At 36.6% G+C, this 16,096-nt stretch overlaps 1 protein-coding gene across 4 annotated transcripts in view; it reads right to left on the minus strand.

The window, feature by feature from the left end:
- LOC585159 (alsin) overlaps window positions 1-16,096 on the minus strand; it is a 49,971-nt gene that overhangs the window by 23,687 nt on the left and 10,188 nt on the right. For all 4 annotated transcript variants that reach the window (XM_030974958.1, XM_030974959.1, XM_030974960.1 and 1 more), the window contains exons 3-11: window positions 13,940-14,495; window positions 9,555-9,723; window positions 6,945-7,057; window positions 6,194-6,362; window positions 4,323-4,494; window positions 3,132-3,387; window positions 2,377-2,536; window positions 1,540-1,671; window positions 801-929 (exon numbers count right to left, since the gene is read on the minus strand). In XM_030974958.1, coding sequence (XP_030830818.1) covers window positions 801-929; window positions 1,540-1,671; window positions 2,377-2,536; window positions 3,132-3,387; window positions 4,323-4,494; window positions 6,194-6,362; window positions 6,945-7,057; window positions 9,555-9,723; window positions 13,940-14,495 — 1,856 coding nt within the window. The remainder of the gene's footprint in view (window positions 1-800; window positions 930-1,539; window positions 1,672-2,376; window positions 2,537-3,131; window positions 3,388-4,322; window positions 4,495-6,193; window positions 6,363-6,944; window positions 7,058-9,554; window positions 9,724-13,939; window positions 14,496-16,096) is intronic.

Genomic DNA, 16,096 nt, shown 5'->3' on the forward strand with positions numbered 1-16,096 from the left:
TAGCAAAAAAGGGCATGAATTATATTTGAAATGCAACGATGATATGCTAACATATACTGTATATTGTGTCTCCATAACCTCCAGATGTCACAAAAGTTACATTTCTTTTTCTAAGCTTCTAAGTCTTTATCCCACATTGCATAATATCATGTTTCATCACAGATTTAAGTTATAAATTTGCTACAGTACTTTTTAAACAGTACAAAGAGCAGGAAAGTGGTATTAATTGACAGCATTTGTATGTTTTAAATGTACATTTTCAGGGGTAATAATAATACATTTACAAAGCGCACAAACTATCCAACATTAAGTATATATTCTACTGCGCTACAAGAGCTCCCGATATGCCCAGATCCACAGCCAACTGACAAGATATGCCTTAAGCCTCTGACTCAAAGACAGCGAATAATGAATAAATGATAATCCTAAAACCTGAAAAATTCATTAAAGTGAATGCATTATTAGGAATTATTCCTCCAAACTTCAATTACAAAGGTTATATAAACAACAACAAAATCAGGAATATGACAAGCAAACACTGCATCCCTTACTAAAAGTACACACTCTCATCCACTATCTGTGGATTTCTGTTTAGTAATTAAGTGTACTGGTAACTAACATTATGAATCAATGTCAAATTGGAATTCTAATGTGATACGTGAATTACATTTCTTTAGTTTACTGATGAGGCTACCCTGGGTAAACAAGACATATTATTATTATTATTATGTCACCTCGAATCCATGAACCTAGATGGACATTGGCATAAAAGCTACACCTTTTATTAGAAGTTTACTCACATAGGCATGAACCAAGATATCATTGAAGAGCAGAAACCAATGAGTTGAGAGTCGTTTGGCATTGGCAACCTGCAGGGGTTTGGTACGACTATCCCGGATCAGTCGTCTGTCTGGAGATTTGATAGATTCCTGAGAGAAATAGACAGGAGATTATTATTCATCCTGCCTTGTGGACAACATGCAAGAACTATGTAATGTACATGTATGTCAAAGTATTTACTAGGTCCTACATAAAAGGAGGTGTTTAAAGTTTTCTCTGGCAGTTTAACAGTCATGTGTTTGAGCCACTAAATGGTATCAACATCCCTTGGCACGACACTAATCTACGTCTTGTATAGTAAGTGGTTCCTATTAGGATGAATTCCTTGAATGCACTATGAACTGAAGTTTGAGGAAAACTTCCAAACTTTTCCAGTGTTTAGAAAAGTGGTATCATACTGGTATATAGGGTTGAATTCATGTACAGTCAAACCTGTTTTAGAGACCTGTATAGAAAGACCATCTGTCTACAGAGACCAGATTTTTGCTCCCCTTGAAAATGGTTTCTCATAAAAACCTTTACTACAGGAACTTGAACATAAAGACTATCTGCCTGTAAATACCACTTTTCTTGTCTCCCTTGGGTCGTCTTTATAGACAGATTTCACTGTATATCATCTTAACCAAAGGAGTAATTTCAAAGGCATTCCAGGCATCTATCAACACCCATTTCATCTTGCTTCATCTAGTCTCAACTTACAGCTAACTTGGCAGGGCAAGACTCCCAGAAGGTCCTTGTGTCATCGGCATCAGATTGCTTCTTCTCCACCGTCTTCTTCAGTTCTTCCCATGATGCACTGCACTCACCAAGCAGACTATACTCACCAGAGTCCTGTTAAAGAGGTGAAAACAAAACTAGTATTGAGCTTTTGTTTGGTAAAATAGCAAAGCTTTTCAATCTAAGAATAGTAATTTCTTCTTACCAATTTTCTTTTATAAATGTGTATATAATGTATTCTTTGAATGTACAAGTACTGTAGTCAAATGAATTAGAATAACATTTTAGTTTGTTTCACATATAGAATATGTGTAAAATAATTCATGAATGGTTTATAATAAATAGAAATAAAGTGCATATACAGTCAAACCTGTCTATAGTGACCACCCAAGGGAAACACACAAAGTGGCCTTTGTAGACAGGTGGTCTTTCTGCTATAATAAAACCATTTTTGAATTTTTGAATGAATTTGTAAACAGGTTCCTTTAGTACATGATTCAATGAGAAACCATTTTCAAGGGAAACAACATACATGTATGTGGCCTTTGTAGACAGGTGGTCACTAAAGCAGGTTTAACTGTACATTAAAAGTAGCATCTAATAGTATTTAGAAATTGAGGAATACACATACTTTTTTAGGAACCAAAACTGATCCTTAAGCATGTTGTGAGCTCAGAGATTCTGAAATATCAGACATCTTTATTATGGATAAACATATACTAGCCACACTTGCCTCTTAGGTACATAATCCAAAGGTTTTAACCTAAATATAAGGCAGTTTTGTTTAGTAGAATCAAAATTGTATGAACTGTATATTACCTCTGGATAGTAGTCTCTGAGTTTGGTGAGTAGATATGAGTAGGTCTTGATTCTATCCAACGGTAACTTCATAGCCATCCTAAGAGGTGCTCCATACACTGTTGGTTTCTCTTCATTCAATACTTCTGCAAACACAGCATCATGCTTAGCCAAGGCATCACTACAAGCAAAACAGACAATAATCATAATCTCAGGTTAATGTAATGATGGAAACTTATCTGAAGTTTAAGATAACATTTATCTAATTCATTAATAAAATAAATTCATATAAAAGTTCACAAAATAATAATGCTACATGAGGAGACAGCTTATAAAGGCGAGAGACTTATTGGCAATGCCACAAAAACAATATGACAAATATATATATAAATACAGAGAAAACAGAGAAGCATATCCAAGACAAAAAATACAAAGTGAGAGAAAAGTCTGATCATAGATATAGTAAATAAAGAATTATAAGTATTCTATATTGGTGATTTTTTAACCTTCTTTTGAAGACATTTAGGGAAAGACTGCATGCAGAATGATTAAAGCCAATTTCTCTCAAAATACGATAAGAATACCAACACTAGAACTCCAGATTATACAAAACTATCAAAAGTAGATGGAGGTTTGCCCATAATTCTACTTCTAGGAGGGAAAAAAAACCTCATCATACATAAAGTTTGCTTACTTTAATAGATATACAACAAAATTAGCTTCTGCGTGAAGAAAAGAAAATTCTTGGAAAAAAGAATTAATTTTGGGGGTCTTACTTGGCGACTTTTCCTAGGTGGGTGAATCCTGTGATAGTAATGAAATCACAGACAGCGTTGGCATATTCCTGGAAGAGCTGGATGTAGCGACCGATCTCCTTCAGCATCATCACGTCCCACAAGTCCTTGTTGCGCTGAACTAGACCCGTCAGGTGCAGGCAGTTCTGTGCTACAAGGCCACAGATTGACCCATAGAGATCCAGGATGAGTCTCAGAGGCCCGCTGTAGATGGTGCCTTCCACAGACTTCTGTACTTCTGTAAGTTAGATCATGTCCGAAAATCAAGAAGGTATCATTTAGATCATAACACAATCTGCTGTATGCATGTTTTTTCAGGAGGTTCTAAATCACAATCCATGATACAGTTGAACCTTAATAAAAAGCTGTGACTTAAAAAAACCCACTCTAGCAAGATTATTTTCCTGGTCCTCGCTTTTCATATTCTTCTCTTTTTACTCCTGAAATGACAAGATACCCGATGTAAGAGGAAAATGTTCATTGTCCAAATGCTCTTGTTGTAACATGTGTCCACTATAGAGGCTTGGGCATATGGGTACTTCATGCTTCCTCCCCCAAAGCAAAAGCATGGGCTGTTGACATGGTGAAATAATGCAAATCTTATTGCCCTTTTTTAAAAGTTGCTTATATTAAAGGTAATACAAATTTTTGGAAAAAATTGAAAATTAGGTTGATAATGATTCTTTACAATTTTGATATATTTGGATACCCCTGTGGATGTATAATAAGCACTAGAAAATTTAGCCCCTAAAACACTTCTGCTTTCGAGAAAAATCAAATATAAAGATTTACCGGTGCTCCCGGTAAATATTGATAAATTTCAAATAGCGCCTACGGCCATACAATAGCTGCGACCATGACAATCTCAGAATATGTAGTTGTGATATATAATTTCCGAATGGGAATAGCTAATTGGTCGATTTGAGTCAATAAACATTGTTTTATAGCTTAATTAATAACTTGACCTTGAGAGGGAGCTATACAACATAAAAAGCTTATTGTTTACAATTTTTTAACTTTAGACTCGATTTCAACCACGACAACGATCACTGAATATTGTAGGATCGCATGCTTCCAATGTGTTCATTTGAACCAAATCCGTGACCCCATACCAAAACTTTGTATTACCTTTAACTATTTTTTGTTCAAAAGAGCAGAACACCTTGATCTTACCTGAGCTTTGCAAAGTCTTGATGATAGAGGATTTGATGGAAGCTAGTTGACTGTAAAGGAGCCTCTCTGTGGCTGAGAATTCATGGGTGATTGCTACAAAACCATTACTGCTTTTATCAGCAATACAGGCACACTGGTCTGATGAAGCAGCAACAGCCTGCAACCAACCATTCTACATTGGAAAATGAAAATAAAATAAAAAGTTAGATAAAGCATACTTATTGGAGGGATTTTGTAATCAGATAACCGAAAAGCAATTTAAACAGTTTACAACTCTGAGGAATATAAACAAATAATCTAATAAGCCATGAGAAGAAGTGATACCCTCTAACAATACCAAGCTGGATCTTAAGTTAGCTTGTCTCAATTTGTCAATACACTGTGTAACAACTCTGGAGAGCTTGGTACAAGCATTTTGAACATGTTATGTTATATGCTGCCCTCATGTTGCTCATTGTGGTATGCAGTTGTATATTACCTCGCTTCAGCCAACTCTTGAATAATGAGTTTGGAAATCATTAAAGATGTTTCTTCACCACTGAAATTAATGTGACTGGTCATCCTTCCTTAACATCACAGCTGCAGCAGCTGGATACCTGCCTTGTTTTATGTACATTAGAATGGCTGCTGCTGTCAATTGGTCAGCAAGTCATTTGTTCTAATAAGTAATTTTGTTTTAGCTTCAACTCTAGAACAGTTTCTGTAGTCTATATAAATATCTGAGTCGGTAACACTTTAATAAAGATGGTCTATCGTCATCATGACTAGTGGCCATTCTGTAATATGGTGGCAGCGGTGGGATATGAACCCATGCCATTGAAAAGACTGGTGACTCTTGACGGACTCCTATCTCAGGAGCATCTGAAGCAAGGGACAAATAGCTAAAGATGGTCAATCGTCATCATGACTAGTGGCCATTCTGTAATATGGTGGCAGCGGTGGGATATGGACCCATGCCATTGAAAAGACTGGTGACTCTTGACGGACTCCTATCTCAGGAGCATCTGAAGCAAGGGACAAATAGCTAAAGATGGTCTAACGTCATCATGACTAGTGGCCATTCTGTAATATGGTGGCAGCGGTGGGATATGGACCCATGCCATTGAAAAGACTGGTGACTCTTGACGGACTCCTATCTCAGGGGCATTGGAGTCACCTCTTGGGCATAGTTTTAACCAGAACCTCACAAGACAGTGTATATTTGTATAATATGGTGGCAGCGGTGGGATATGTTGAACTCATGTTATTGAAAAGACTGGCGACTCTTTCCAGACTCCTATCTCAGGCGCATCTGAAGTAAGGGACGAATAGCTACACAAGAGGGAAGGCACTCCACACTTAAAGGCATCGTTTAACAATGTTAAATCTGAGATGCATGGCCCTATGTGTTATCAGTTTCTGTGATATGGTGCCTCAAAAAAGAAAAAATCTGTGAGTGACCAGTTTTACATACCGATTTTCCCCATTAGACTGTAGTGTTATAAAAAACGTAAGAAAACAAATTTTTAAATTTCGATTTCGAATCATAAATACAGTCAAACCTGCTTTAGTGACCACCTGTCTACAAAGACCACCTGTCTACAAAGGCCACATTTGTTGTTTCCCTTGAAAATGGTTTCTCATTGAATCATGTACTAAAGAAACCTGTCTACAAAGACCACCTGTCTACAAAGGCCACTTTTTGTGTTTCCCTTGGGCGGTCGCTATAGACAGGTTTGACTGTAGCTTCATAATCAGACAGGCGATCGGCTTGCAAAAGTCATGGGGTTCCTGACTGACCTAAAGGTTTATAATTATCATTTCAGCACGAGCTAAATCCAGGATTTTTTTTCAGAATCTGAGACAAAGTTACCCATTCTCTTTAAAGTTACCTTCTTGAGAAAGGCAAGTTTCTCAGGTTGCTTAGCTCTGGCTGCGTACTTGACGGTGGGTGACTTAGAGATAGAGGATGACATAGGCCGTTTCTTGGACTTATCACTTCCATCCCGTAGAGGGCTCTCTGGAGTTGGAGTACTGTTGGAGGCCCTCAATTCTTGAAGGCTAATAAAGACAAATTATAGAAGATGAAAAAAACATTTACAACATTTCTGACAGTGATGATCTATCTACATGTATATGAAAATAGGGATTAAATTTCATGTAGTGTGCAAGATTTTCAAAATTCAAAATGATTTATAGAACTGCAAACAACTTTGAAATGCTATTCAGATTTTAAACTTGTCAAAACCCAACACAATGTGCTTTTAGTCAACTTTGAGCTGCATAGCAGCAACAAGTAAATTGCACCAGAATTGAAATGGGATAGCCCTCAAAATAGCCTTTGGGATTTCCATATTGGGGGGAATTTCTCTAAGGGGGGTTTCAAATGAGCATTCCAAGGGAAAAAATGGAGGGTTGGGGGAATTCAAATGAGCATACCAAGGGAAAAAATGGAGGGTTGGGGGAATTCAAATGAGCATACCAAGAAAAATGTTGGAGGGTTGGCAATCACCAACTGACAAGAAAAAACCCTAACATATCAAGTTTCCACAAGAATACATTGTCACTGGAGCTGGCATATTAAAAATGTTCATCTCTCCCAGTGACTGCATGATCCCCATGTACATATATGATGTATTGTACCTTGGTTGTTTGCCCAGGTAGTAGACATCTGGCATGCAGTTGGTCCCATCTGCTAAGAGGAGGGTGTGTGTACCCCCTACTGCTGCATCCCATACTGGGGTGTTGTTAGGCATCTGCAAAGAAAAGGAAATAAACAAATCAAGGTGTGGAAATTGATTACAAAATTTAGAATACAAGAGTACACTCATACTCTTTGAAAGCTATCTCAGGTTCTATTTTGATTTTCTGTTTACAAGTTTAGTTTTGTTATTAACTAAATGTGGAAATAAACTTGAATAGTTGTTGAATGCACAACAATAACAAATAGAAAGTAATATGGTAATGATGTAATTCATTCTTGTTAACATTAACATTTTGAATGAAGTTGTAGAATACCATTTTACAATTGGCTTTAAAACATTAAAAAAAAAGGTTCTAATGCATAATTGTTGATACGACATAAATTGCCATATTCTGAGCATTTCATAAATCATGCATAGCTTAGTATTATAGTGAAAAAATAATGAAGTGGGTAAGACTTCCATTCCATGGAAGTACAGAGGAAAATAGAAATTGGAAAGAGAGAAGACAGGCTAAGCTTTCTTGGGGAAAAAAGAACATAAAAGTTTAACACAGATGACTCCCAAATGACATTACATGAAAAAAGAAATCATAATTTCAAATTATCTTTATTTAACACATTTTGAGTGACCTACAGAACCTCTTGACAAGTTGCCTTCTTTTTAAGACACAATCTCTATTCAATGCAAGAACAAAGAATGAAAGTTAATTTTTCGTTCAGGCAATTGATTTCTTTTTAACATATCAGGAAGTGCTTGACATCCTGAAAGACCTTATTCATGTGTATCCATGACAACAGCCTTATGTGTAATACTAAACATTGAGAAGGTTATCGACTCTGGGTAATTGTTGAAACTAAAAATGTAATTATGACTTCCTGTAATATCCTGTAAGGAACTTTCACAGAAAAAAGGGAAAGCCCTTTAGAAAAACTCACACAGCATGATCTTTCTAATGATGTGTACATGTATGGGGAGTGGTGGTTGTTTCGCTACTGAATAAACACAGACTCCCAATGCAAGACACTTTCATTAATTTTACAAGTAGTCTACGTTTGTAAATGTTTCATGCTGAGAAAGTGATAAATCAAAACACTATAAATATGCTATTCTTGAGAGTTTCTTGCCATATAGACAGCTATCAGAAGCAACTGGAAAATTATATGTGTTGAAAGTTTTTTTTTTCTTCCTCAGAATTCCAGCACTTTTTTTCATACCCTTTTATATTCATCTACAAATGAAACAAATTTCTTTTCTCACTGTGAGAAAAAAATAACGAGTAAAAAGGATGAATATTAAAGAATTCTTAGATTAATATAAAGCAATAAAAAAACTAGATGGAATTTTGACTGCGCGCAGTCGAAAATGATGCCTCCGCCATAGAGCAATTTAAACAAGTTTGGAGTTTAAATCTCCAGTGGTTCTTGAGATATCATGATAACAATCTCAATGTATGGAATTTCATAAGTTGACCTCTGTGACCCTTGACCTTTGACATACGTGCTCCAAAATCTAATCAGATCGTCTTCCTATGGTGATACATACTATCCTTAAGTTTGAAGTTTAAATCTCAAATGGTTCTTGAGATATCGCGCTAACAAACTCAATACAAGGAATTTCATAAGTTGACCTCTGTGACCTGTGACCTTTGACCTACGTACTCCAAAATCTAATCAGATCGTCTTCCTATGGTGATAAATACTATTCCCAAGTCTTAAGTTTAAATCTTAAATGGTTCTTGAGATATTGTGATAACGGTCAAACGGGACGGACGTACGGACGGACAACCCGAAAACATGATGCCTCCGGCACCACCTTCGGTGGCGGAGGCATAAAAATCATATTGTATCTTCAATAAGTATCTTCATAAAAAAAACCTAATACACATTTGGTTAGGCCTGAATGCCATCACTCTAACAATCATTGAAATTCAGACTTCAAATGAAACATCACGCTTGTTGTCGTAGCAACTGCATTAGAGGTGACACACAAGGGAGTTCCCATAATCCCCTTTTCTCTTATTAATGTAATAAGCCTGTATAAATTGGCACTATCCTTTTAATTGATGAATCATGCACGGTTTACTTTCATTTTCATATACAAAACAAAGAAGGAATTACATATAGAGAAGTCTTGGATTTGCCTCCTCTATCTTTGTCTTATGTCCCATCATATTCATTTTTATTTCTCCTTTTCTCGGTCCTTTGTTTAATTTATTGTACCTACATGTGTATACATCCTTTGCCCTCTTTCTTTTCTCCTTTTTATGGGGTGTTCCTTTTCGGTGTATGATCTTCCCCGTTTCCCCCTCCCTTCCTCTGTTCCCAGCCCTTTCCCCTCTTTCTCTCCTCTTTTCCACTCCTCTCCCCTTCCATCCCAGCCCCTTCCCTCTCATTCCTTTCCCTCCATCCTCTCTTCCTCTCTCTCCCTTCTCTCTCTCTCTTCCTCCCTCTCTTTCCCCTGCTCTCTCCCCCGCTCTCTCTCTCTCTCTATCTCTCTCCCCCAGCATTCTTTCTCTTTCTTCTTTCTTCTCCTCCTTCATCTAACTTACCTTTACTCTCTTTGGGACCAGTTGACCGGTGTGTCCTAGCTGACCATCTGAGTTACATCCCCAGGTATAGACTTGACCATTGCTTGAGATAGCCACACAATGAGATGCTCCAGCCACAATGCGCACAATGCTCTTACTGCTGAGTTGCTTGATTGTATTAGGTGTATGCCTGAAATAATCAATGTTTGTATATCAATCGTGTAAGTATGTAAATAACAATTATAACCAAAATTAATTTTTAATTCACAATGCAAACTTTAAAAAAAAAAGTGAAATTCATCAATAGGCTGAATGGATGTTGAAATGAGAATTTACAGTACTGAGGTTCACACATACAAGTTGCTAATAAATGATGAAAGTATGAATACAGGAATAATAATTTCATGTAGAATATCAATGTCTCCATGATTAATCTGAATCAGCCAAAACTAAGTAATACTTGCCATTTTTGCCAATAATAGTTGTAAATGGCTACCGGTAGTAATAATATGACTATATGTACATGTAAAGTAGAGTTTAAGGATAGGTCTCCATGTACACTTAAATAAAATTTTCCTAATTAAAACATGTATTAATGATTCACCCAGTGACCTTGCTTTACTTGAAATGAATGAAAATTGATGTACCGGTATCTTTCATGCAGTGTAAAAAATTACTAATCAAAATGGGGATGACTAAATTTGGTTGGGACTGAATAAGAGTTGTATAGTCAGCTCACAGCTCAAATCTTTTCATGGTCGATAGCATCTTCCCTTTCATTCTTCTCCGGGGAAATAACTTCCTAAATTAGAGACCCTGACAAATCTGGCTACAGGAAGAAGGTCTCTTTCATGGTCAACAGTTACTTCAAAAGAATGAATTTCTATCCTTTCATCGCTTTCAACAAGTCCATGAGTAACTTTGGCTCTAGGAATATTTGAAATTGTTCTGTCAGGTCAATATCGGATCAACTGACAAATCTAGAAATTCACCTCCAAGGTTAAATGAATGCCTGGCTCTAAGGCAGAGGAAATCAGGCTTTTCCGTCAAGTCACCGCATACAGGTAGTCTTGACATTAGCTACTGAAGGAGCTCATTACTCATGACGACGACGAAGGCTGGCCAGATGGCATTAAGGAATTGTGACTCAATTGGACAGGGCTATATTCAGGTCATTCATACCCACAGGCATTCAACTCAATTTAGCCTGCATAACATTAACAAATATGCAGACTGTATTGACTATTGGCAACATGCCTTATGACGACTTGGGTAGTTGCCTGGCTTTTGGCATTAAACACATTTCACTTAAGTTGCAGTGTTGTATCGGTCATAACATTTGGAAGTACAAGAATTTCATTATCTAATTAATGCTTGCTTTTACTGTTGAAGGAGAATAACTGACTTGAATCAAGAAGACTGGCAGATTATTTCATGTACATTGTACATGTACATGTATACATGGTGCGAAACATTCTCGCTCTATCTCTATATACACCCCTGTACATATATATCTCTTTCTCTTTCTCTTTCTCTCTCTTTCTCTTCCTTTCTCCATTTATATGTGTATCTTTTATTATACATGTCTAAATTCCCCCCCCCCTTCTTGTACATGTACATCTTTTCTTCTACCATCGCCTGCATTCTACCCTTTAGATTTATATTCTAATTAGCATCGGCATTTATATCGTTACCGGTATATGAAAATTTCGTTGTAATGCCATTACATTTTAAAAAGCAAAGAGTAGTGCTCCAGGATTGTAATTTGATAAATTTGACCAATAGATTCAATTACCAAAAGATCCCTGCAAACTTCCTGCATGTCAAACACAATGAATGAAACTCATTTGATATGTTTCAGATTGTATCTTTGATGTCTAACGTTCCCATTTGGCATAGCTCCGATTACATTTCAATTTTCATCTGACTGCACTTGATATAAATGTCTGCAAATGAAGGGGTTTTCAAGAGATTGAGAAACTGCTGATAATATCCCTTTCACAGAGTGCAAATGCACAGTAGTCAAATTATTTATGAACAATCGAGATCGTACATGTGTAGGTGGTACTCGTAGATATATGCAAAACATCCACTCGTCACAGACCTCACAAATTACATGTAAATGTATAAAATACAAACAAATCACTGATTTCCGAGGATTATTTTTGAGTATTCCCTTTAAAAAGCTCATTATCTATGTCTCCTCTAAAGTCTAAACATTTCCAGACAAATCCTATCCAACCGCATCTTTGATGAATATTACCCGTCTCCATATGCAATCCCATGTGTTTACACACAAGAGTGATGAATGGGTTGGGTATTGTTTGAAGGACGAACGAACATCTGTCTCGTAGGGAGGGAGGAGAATGAGAGTGTGTGAAAAGTAGTGGCATTAACATAAGAGCTCCCCCCCCCACAAACAGATGATGTATTAAAAGAAAAGATATTTTCAAAGCAGAAAAAATTCTGAAGAATTGTGCAATCATTAATTTTGGCCTACATGTATACATTTCTATATCTGTAGAACAAACAAAAAAATCAGAAATTCAAGGAATATACATGTAAGGAGATGAAAACATGTGCTTCATGTAATGAGATGACTGAAATTAAACTTAATATTTCTCTCTTGCAGCTACACATGTTAGCCATTTTAAGCCGATTAAGATCACCACCCCTTCCTGCCAGGGGTGAACATATGACCCCTATTGCAGTAAATAATCCACATAGGGGCCTACTGCACACTTTAAGTGACCACATGTGTCACTTATTATAATTTATATCCACTCTGTTGCTATATCTTGTTCATGGATACACACATTTTAACCATTGGCGTTAATCAACAACATGAACTGTGTCCAATGACCACATGCAAAGTACAAATATCAATAACAAATTTCTGAATATATTAAGCTAAATTAAGTGAAAATGAAACAATTATGATCAAAACAGATGCTACTTGTACACTAAAATAAAATCCACCTTATAAACCATGAAATTCAAAAATCCTAGTTTAAAAAATGCTTCTCAATGGCTTGAAAAGGTGAATGTTGAAAAAAGAAGTTTCTTATCTGTAGAAGTGAATAAGATTATTTGTTGTCTGCCCTTTCACATTCATGAGTTTTAATTAACCTTTGGAACAGGAGAGAAGAAAATAGCAGTATCAAAAGGATTCTGTTCAGGAGTTCTGTTTACACCATACATATTTTACAAGTAGTACAATGCATACAGGTACATGTACATCACAGTACATTGTAGTCTTTGAAATGCCTTTTTGTTTTTTCTTCAAATGAACATATTGCTAAAACTCAACAGAAAAAGTACTGAGTACTAGTATAATAGACCATGGGAATGACTCCATATTTGATGTGGTTATGCATTCAAGACTTCAAGTCCTTCCTTCTGTCTGTTTATAAATGCGAAGGCGAGACAAAATGGTGCGATCTCCCTAGGGGCATGCCTCAGTTTGGCATAAATTGGTCTGTAGACACCCTAACCTTTATAACACTAGTAATATCAGGCGACGTGTCTGTACCACTCAATTTACTGCCCACTACCCTATCCCTAGATTAATAATGTGTGTTATTTGAGACTCCTATGGGCTCACCATATGCTTTTGAATGAAGCGCAGTAACTTGAATACATGTACATGTATGTATGGATACAGGTGTCCTATACTGTTAAACATACATGTACATGCATTAAATGTTGTATACTTTTTTTAAACATTGTACTACCATAATTCTTCAGCCTCTATCACTAAATTCTTAAAGTGACATACTATTGCATTACAAAATATGATAAGAAATATTTGATGCTGATACAAATTTATTCTTTTAATTTTCTTTTTTATCTCAAAATAATTGTTCTACATCTTAGTTAGATCTTCAAATGCCATTATACATGTACATGTATGTATTTCATCTCCCCCTTTTGAGTGTCAATTTAATGTCATCCTGTACCCTTTCTGACATTTAATCAAATGCATTTACCTGTTTCATGCAGTAAACTATTTGTACGGGAAGTATACATTACAGACAGGCAGGTGTGTTGTACGGCTGTGTATACAATTTGTAGCTCCATAGCATTTTATTTTTTCTCTCTTTTCTATCTTTCCCCATTTTGTATTTTTCATTCTCTATCTTCTCTTTCTTTCTTTCTCTCTCTCTCTCTCTCTCTCTCTCTCTTCTTTCTATCATCCTCTCTCTTTCTCTCTTCTTTCTATCATCCTCTCTCTTTCTCTCTTTTTCCATCATTCTATCTCTTCTTTCTATCATCCTCTCTCTTCCTCACTTCCGCTCTCTTTTTTAAAATTCTTAAACAGTCATATCGTGAGCTACAATAAGCCGAGACATGTACACAAATTATAGCACCCCTACTTCTTGCCTCTATGGCTGTACACAACTTACTTGTCAAGTGTATCTCCCTGACCCAGCTGTCCCATGGTGCCTTTCCCAAAGCTCCAGACCTCTGTCTGATAGACCAGATCATCCAACCCACCCATCAGAGGGGACATCGTCCGTAGCTTCCGATCAGGCAGGTTACAGCTAGACTCCAGGGCCTGAGCATCCTTATCCCTGATGATCAGCTCTGTCTCGCAGATGGAGTTATCACTGCTAGCCCGAGAGATAGTCTCCGTCAGGCTGGTCCGGGGCATCATGATCTTCTCCAGTCGGAGGGCCACAGACTGCGGCAGCGAGGCCAGGATACGGGTACTGGGACCGGGTCGCTGCTGAGGGGCGACACCTTGCGCTGGACTCCCTTGTATATTGAGAGGCTTCAACTGCTCTGCCAGAAGTTCTTTCGTGCCCTTAGAAGTTGTAAAGACATCATCTTCATCTTCCTCTGCGCATCCTCCATCAATGCCATTCTTGGCGACACCGTTGGGTTGGCTACCACTCTGCTCACTTGCTTCTTCTTTGATTCTCTTCAAATTACCGCTCGAGTCTTCCAAAGTATAGGTACCTGCAAAGCAGAAAAGAAGTCAAAATGCCTGGCACTATTTTCAATAATTATTTTGTTTCTACTTTGAAATATATTTTTTGTATTTTAAGGTATATATAAAACCAGAAGAGAAAGAAGGGAAATGAAATGAAATATCAGATTCAGAATAGAAAGGGGTTTATTTTTGTGATTATTGGAATATGTTTTGATTCTATAAGCAGACACGGTTTAGGTATGTCTTTTCAAGCATGTACATGTGTACATAAATTGCTTTAAATTTTAATATTACTCCATACATGTACATGTTCGTCTTGGGGTACATGTATGTAGGACTCTTTCGCATGTCAGTCGGATAAATCATATTTATTTTTATTTTTTTAAATCTGTAATTTTTAGACAGCATTCCGTAATGACCGTTAATTTCTGTACCAATTACGGGAAATCCGTACTAGTTGGCAGCTCTAGAAACCTCTCACAAAGTTTGGAAAAGTAGCTAATTAATTACATGATAACTTTAACAAAATGCAATATGCCATCATGCTTGCTTTCTTTACCCCAGCCCCCCCCCCACACATACACACACACACACACACTTTCTCTCTCTCTCTCTCTCTCTCTCTCTGCTTCTTTCTCTTTAACTCTGTCTCTCATTCTCTATCTCTTAGTGTCTCTCTCAGTGTCCATGTGTGAAGCCTTCATGTAATTATTGCATAGCAGTCATCCATTAAAAAAATGTTCAGCATGCTTCCACAAGATGCATATAAATCTAAAGCTTCCTAAAGAGCAGTGTCAAGACATTCCACATGCTGTAAAGTACATACAGTACATGTATAACCCCACTAGAACTTTTAGAAGGCAGAATTTTTTCTTCAAAGTAAAAATATCTGCACCTGAATGTTTCTGAATTGCTAACGTTTCTTTTCATGTTCTGATAAAATGTTTTAAAGATAAGGAACCTTGATGTCTGGTCGTGCAATTGAATTTTGAAAGAAACGTTCTTCTTTTCAGAGGACATTTCTTCTATGATACTCGTCCAAAATGACATAAAACAAATGAGAAAGCTCACATACAGATTAGTATTCACCTTAGCAGGACAAAGTTTCTTTGTACATTACATGTTTTAGTAGAATATTACTTTGGTCAATTATTTTAATGGTACCCTACATGTACATGTAGATGTAAAAAATATAAATCTACCTAGTGCTCAAACCATGCAGTAAAAATTCTTCATAGCATTTCATGGCCTTGTTAGTACGGTTAGATTTTATCAAACAAATTGTATCCTTACATATAGCTGCTTTACTCTGCATCTACAGTGTACAAGCCTAAAGCCAGTGAAAGTATTCATCTAAATGTATATAAATATACATGTACTTCATTTACTGAATTCACTTCAAGTTCATTTTAAATAGAACAAATGTAAAATTCATACAGGTGTGTATCATTAATTCTTACAAAGTTGTGCCACACGGGTGGAAGTTTGGGATTTCAGGGGTTTAACATACTATAATGAAAAATGGTCTAAGTCTACTTTACATGGCCTACAAAGGAAGGCTATAAAACTAATTTACATTAATAATCAGAGTATGAAAAGTTGCCAGTTCACATACCCAGGAGTAACT

This window comes from Strongylocentrotus purpuratus, unplaced genomic scaffold (assembly GCF_000002235.5).
Source record: "Strongylocentrotus purpuratus isolate Spur 01 unplaced genomic scaffold, Spur_5.0 spur5_scaffold_7, whole genome shotgun sequence".
NCBI classification, from domain to species: Eukaryota; Metazoa; Echinodermata; class Echinoidea; order Camarodonta; family Strongylocentrotidae; genus Strongylocentrotus; species Strongylocentrotus purpuratus.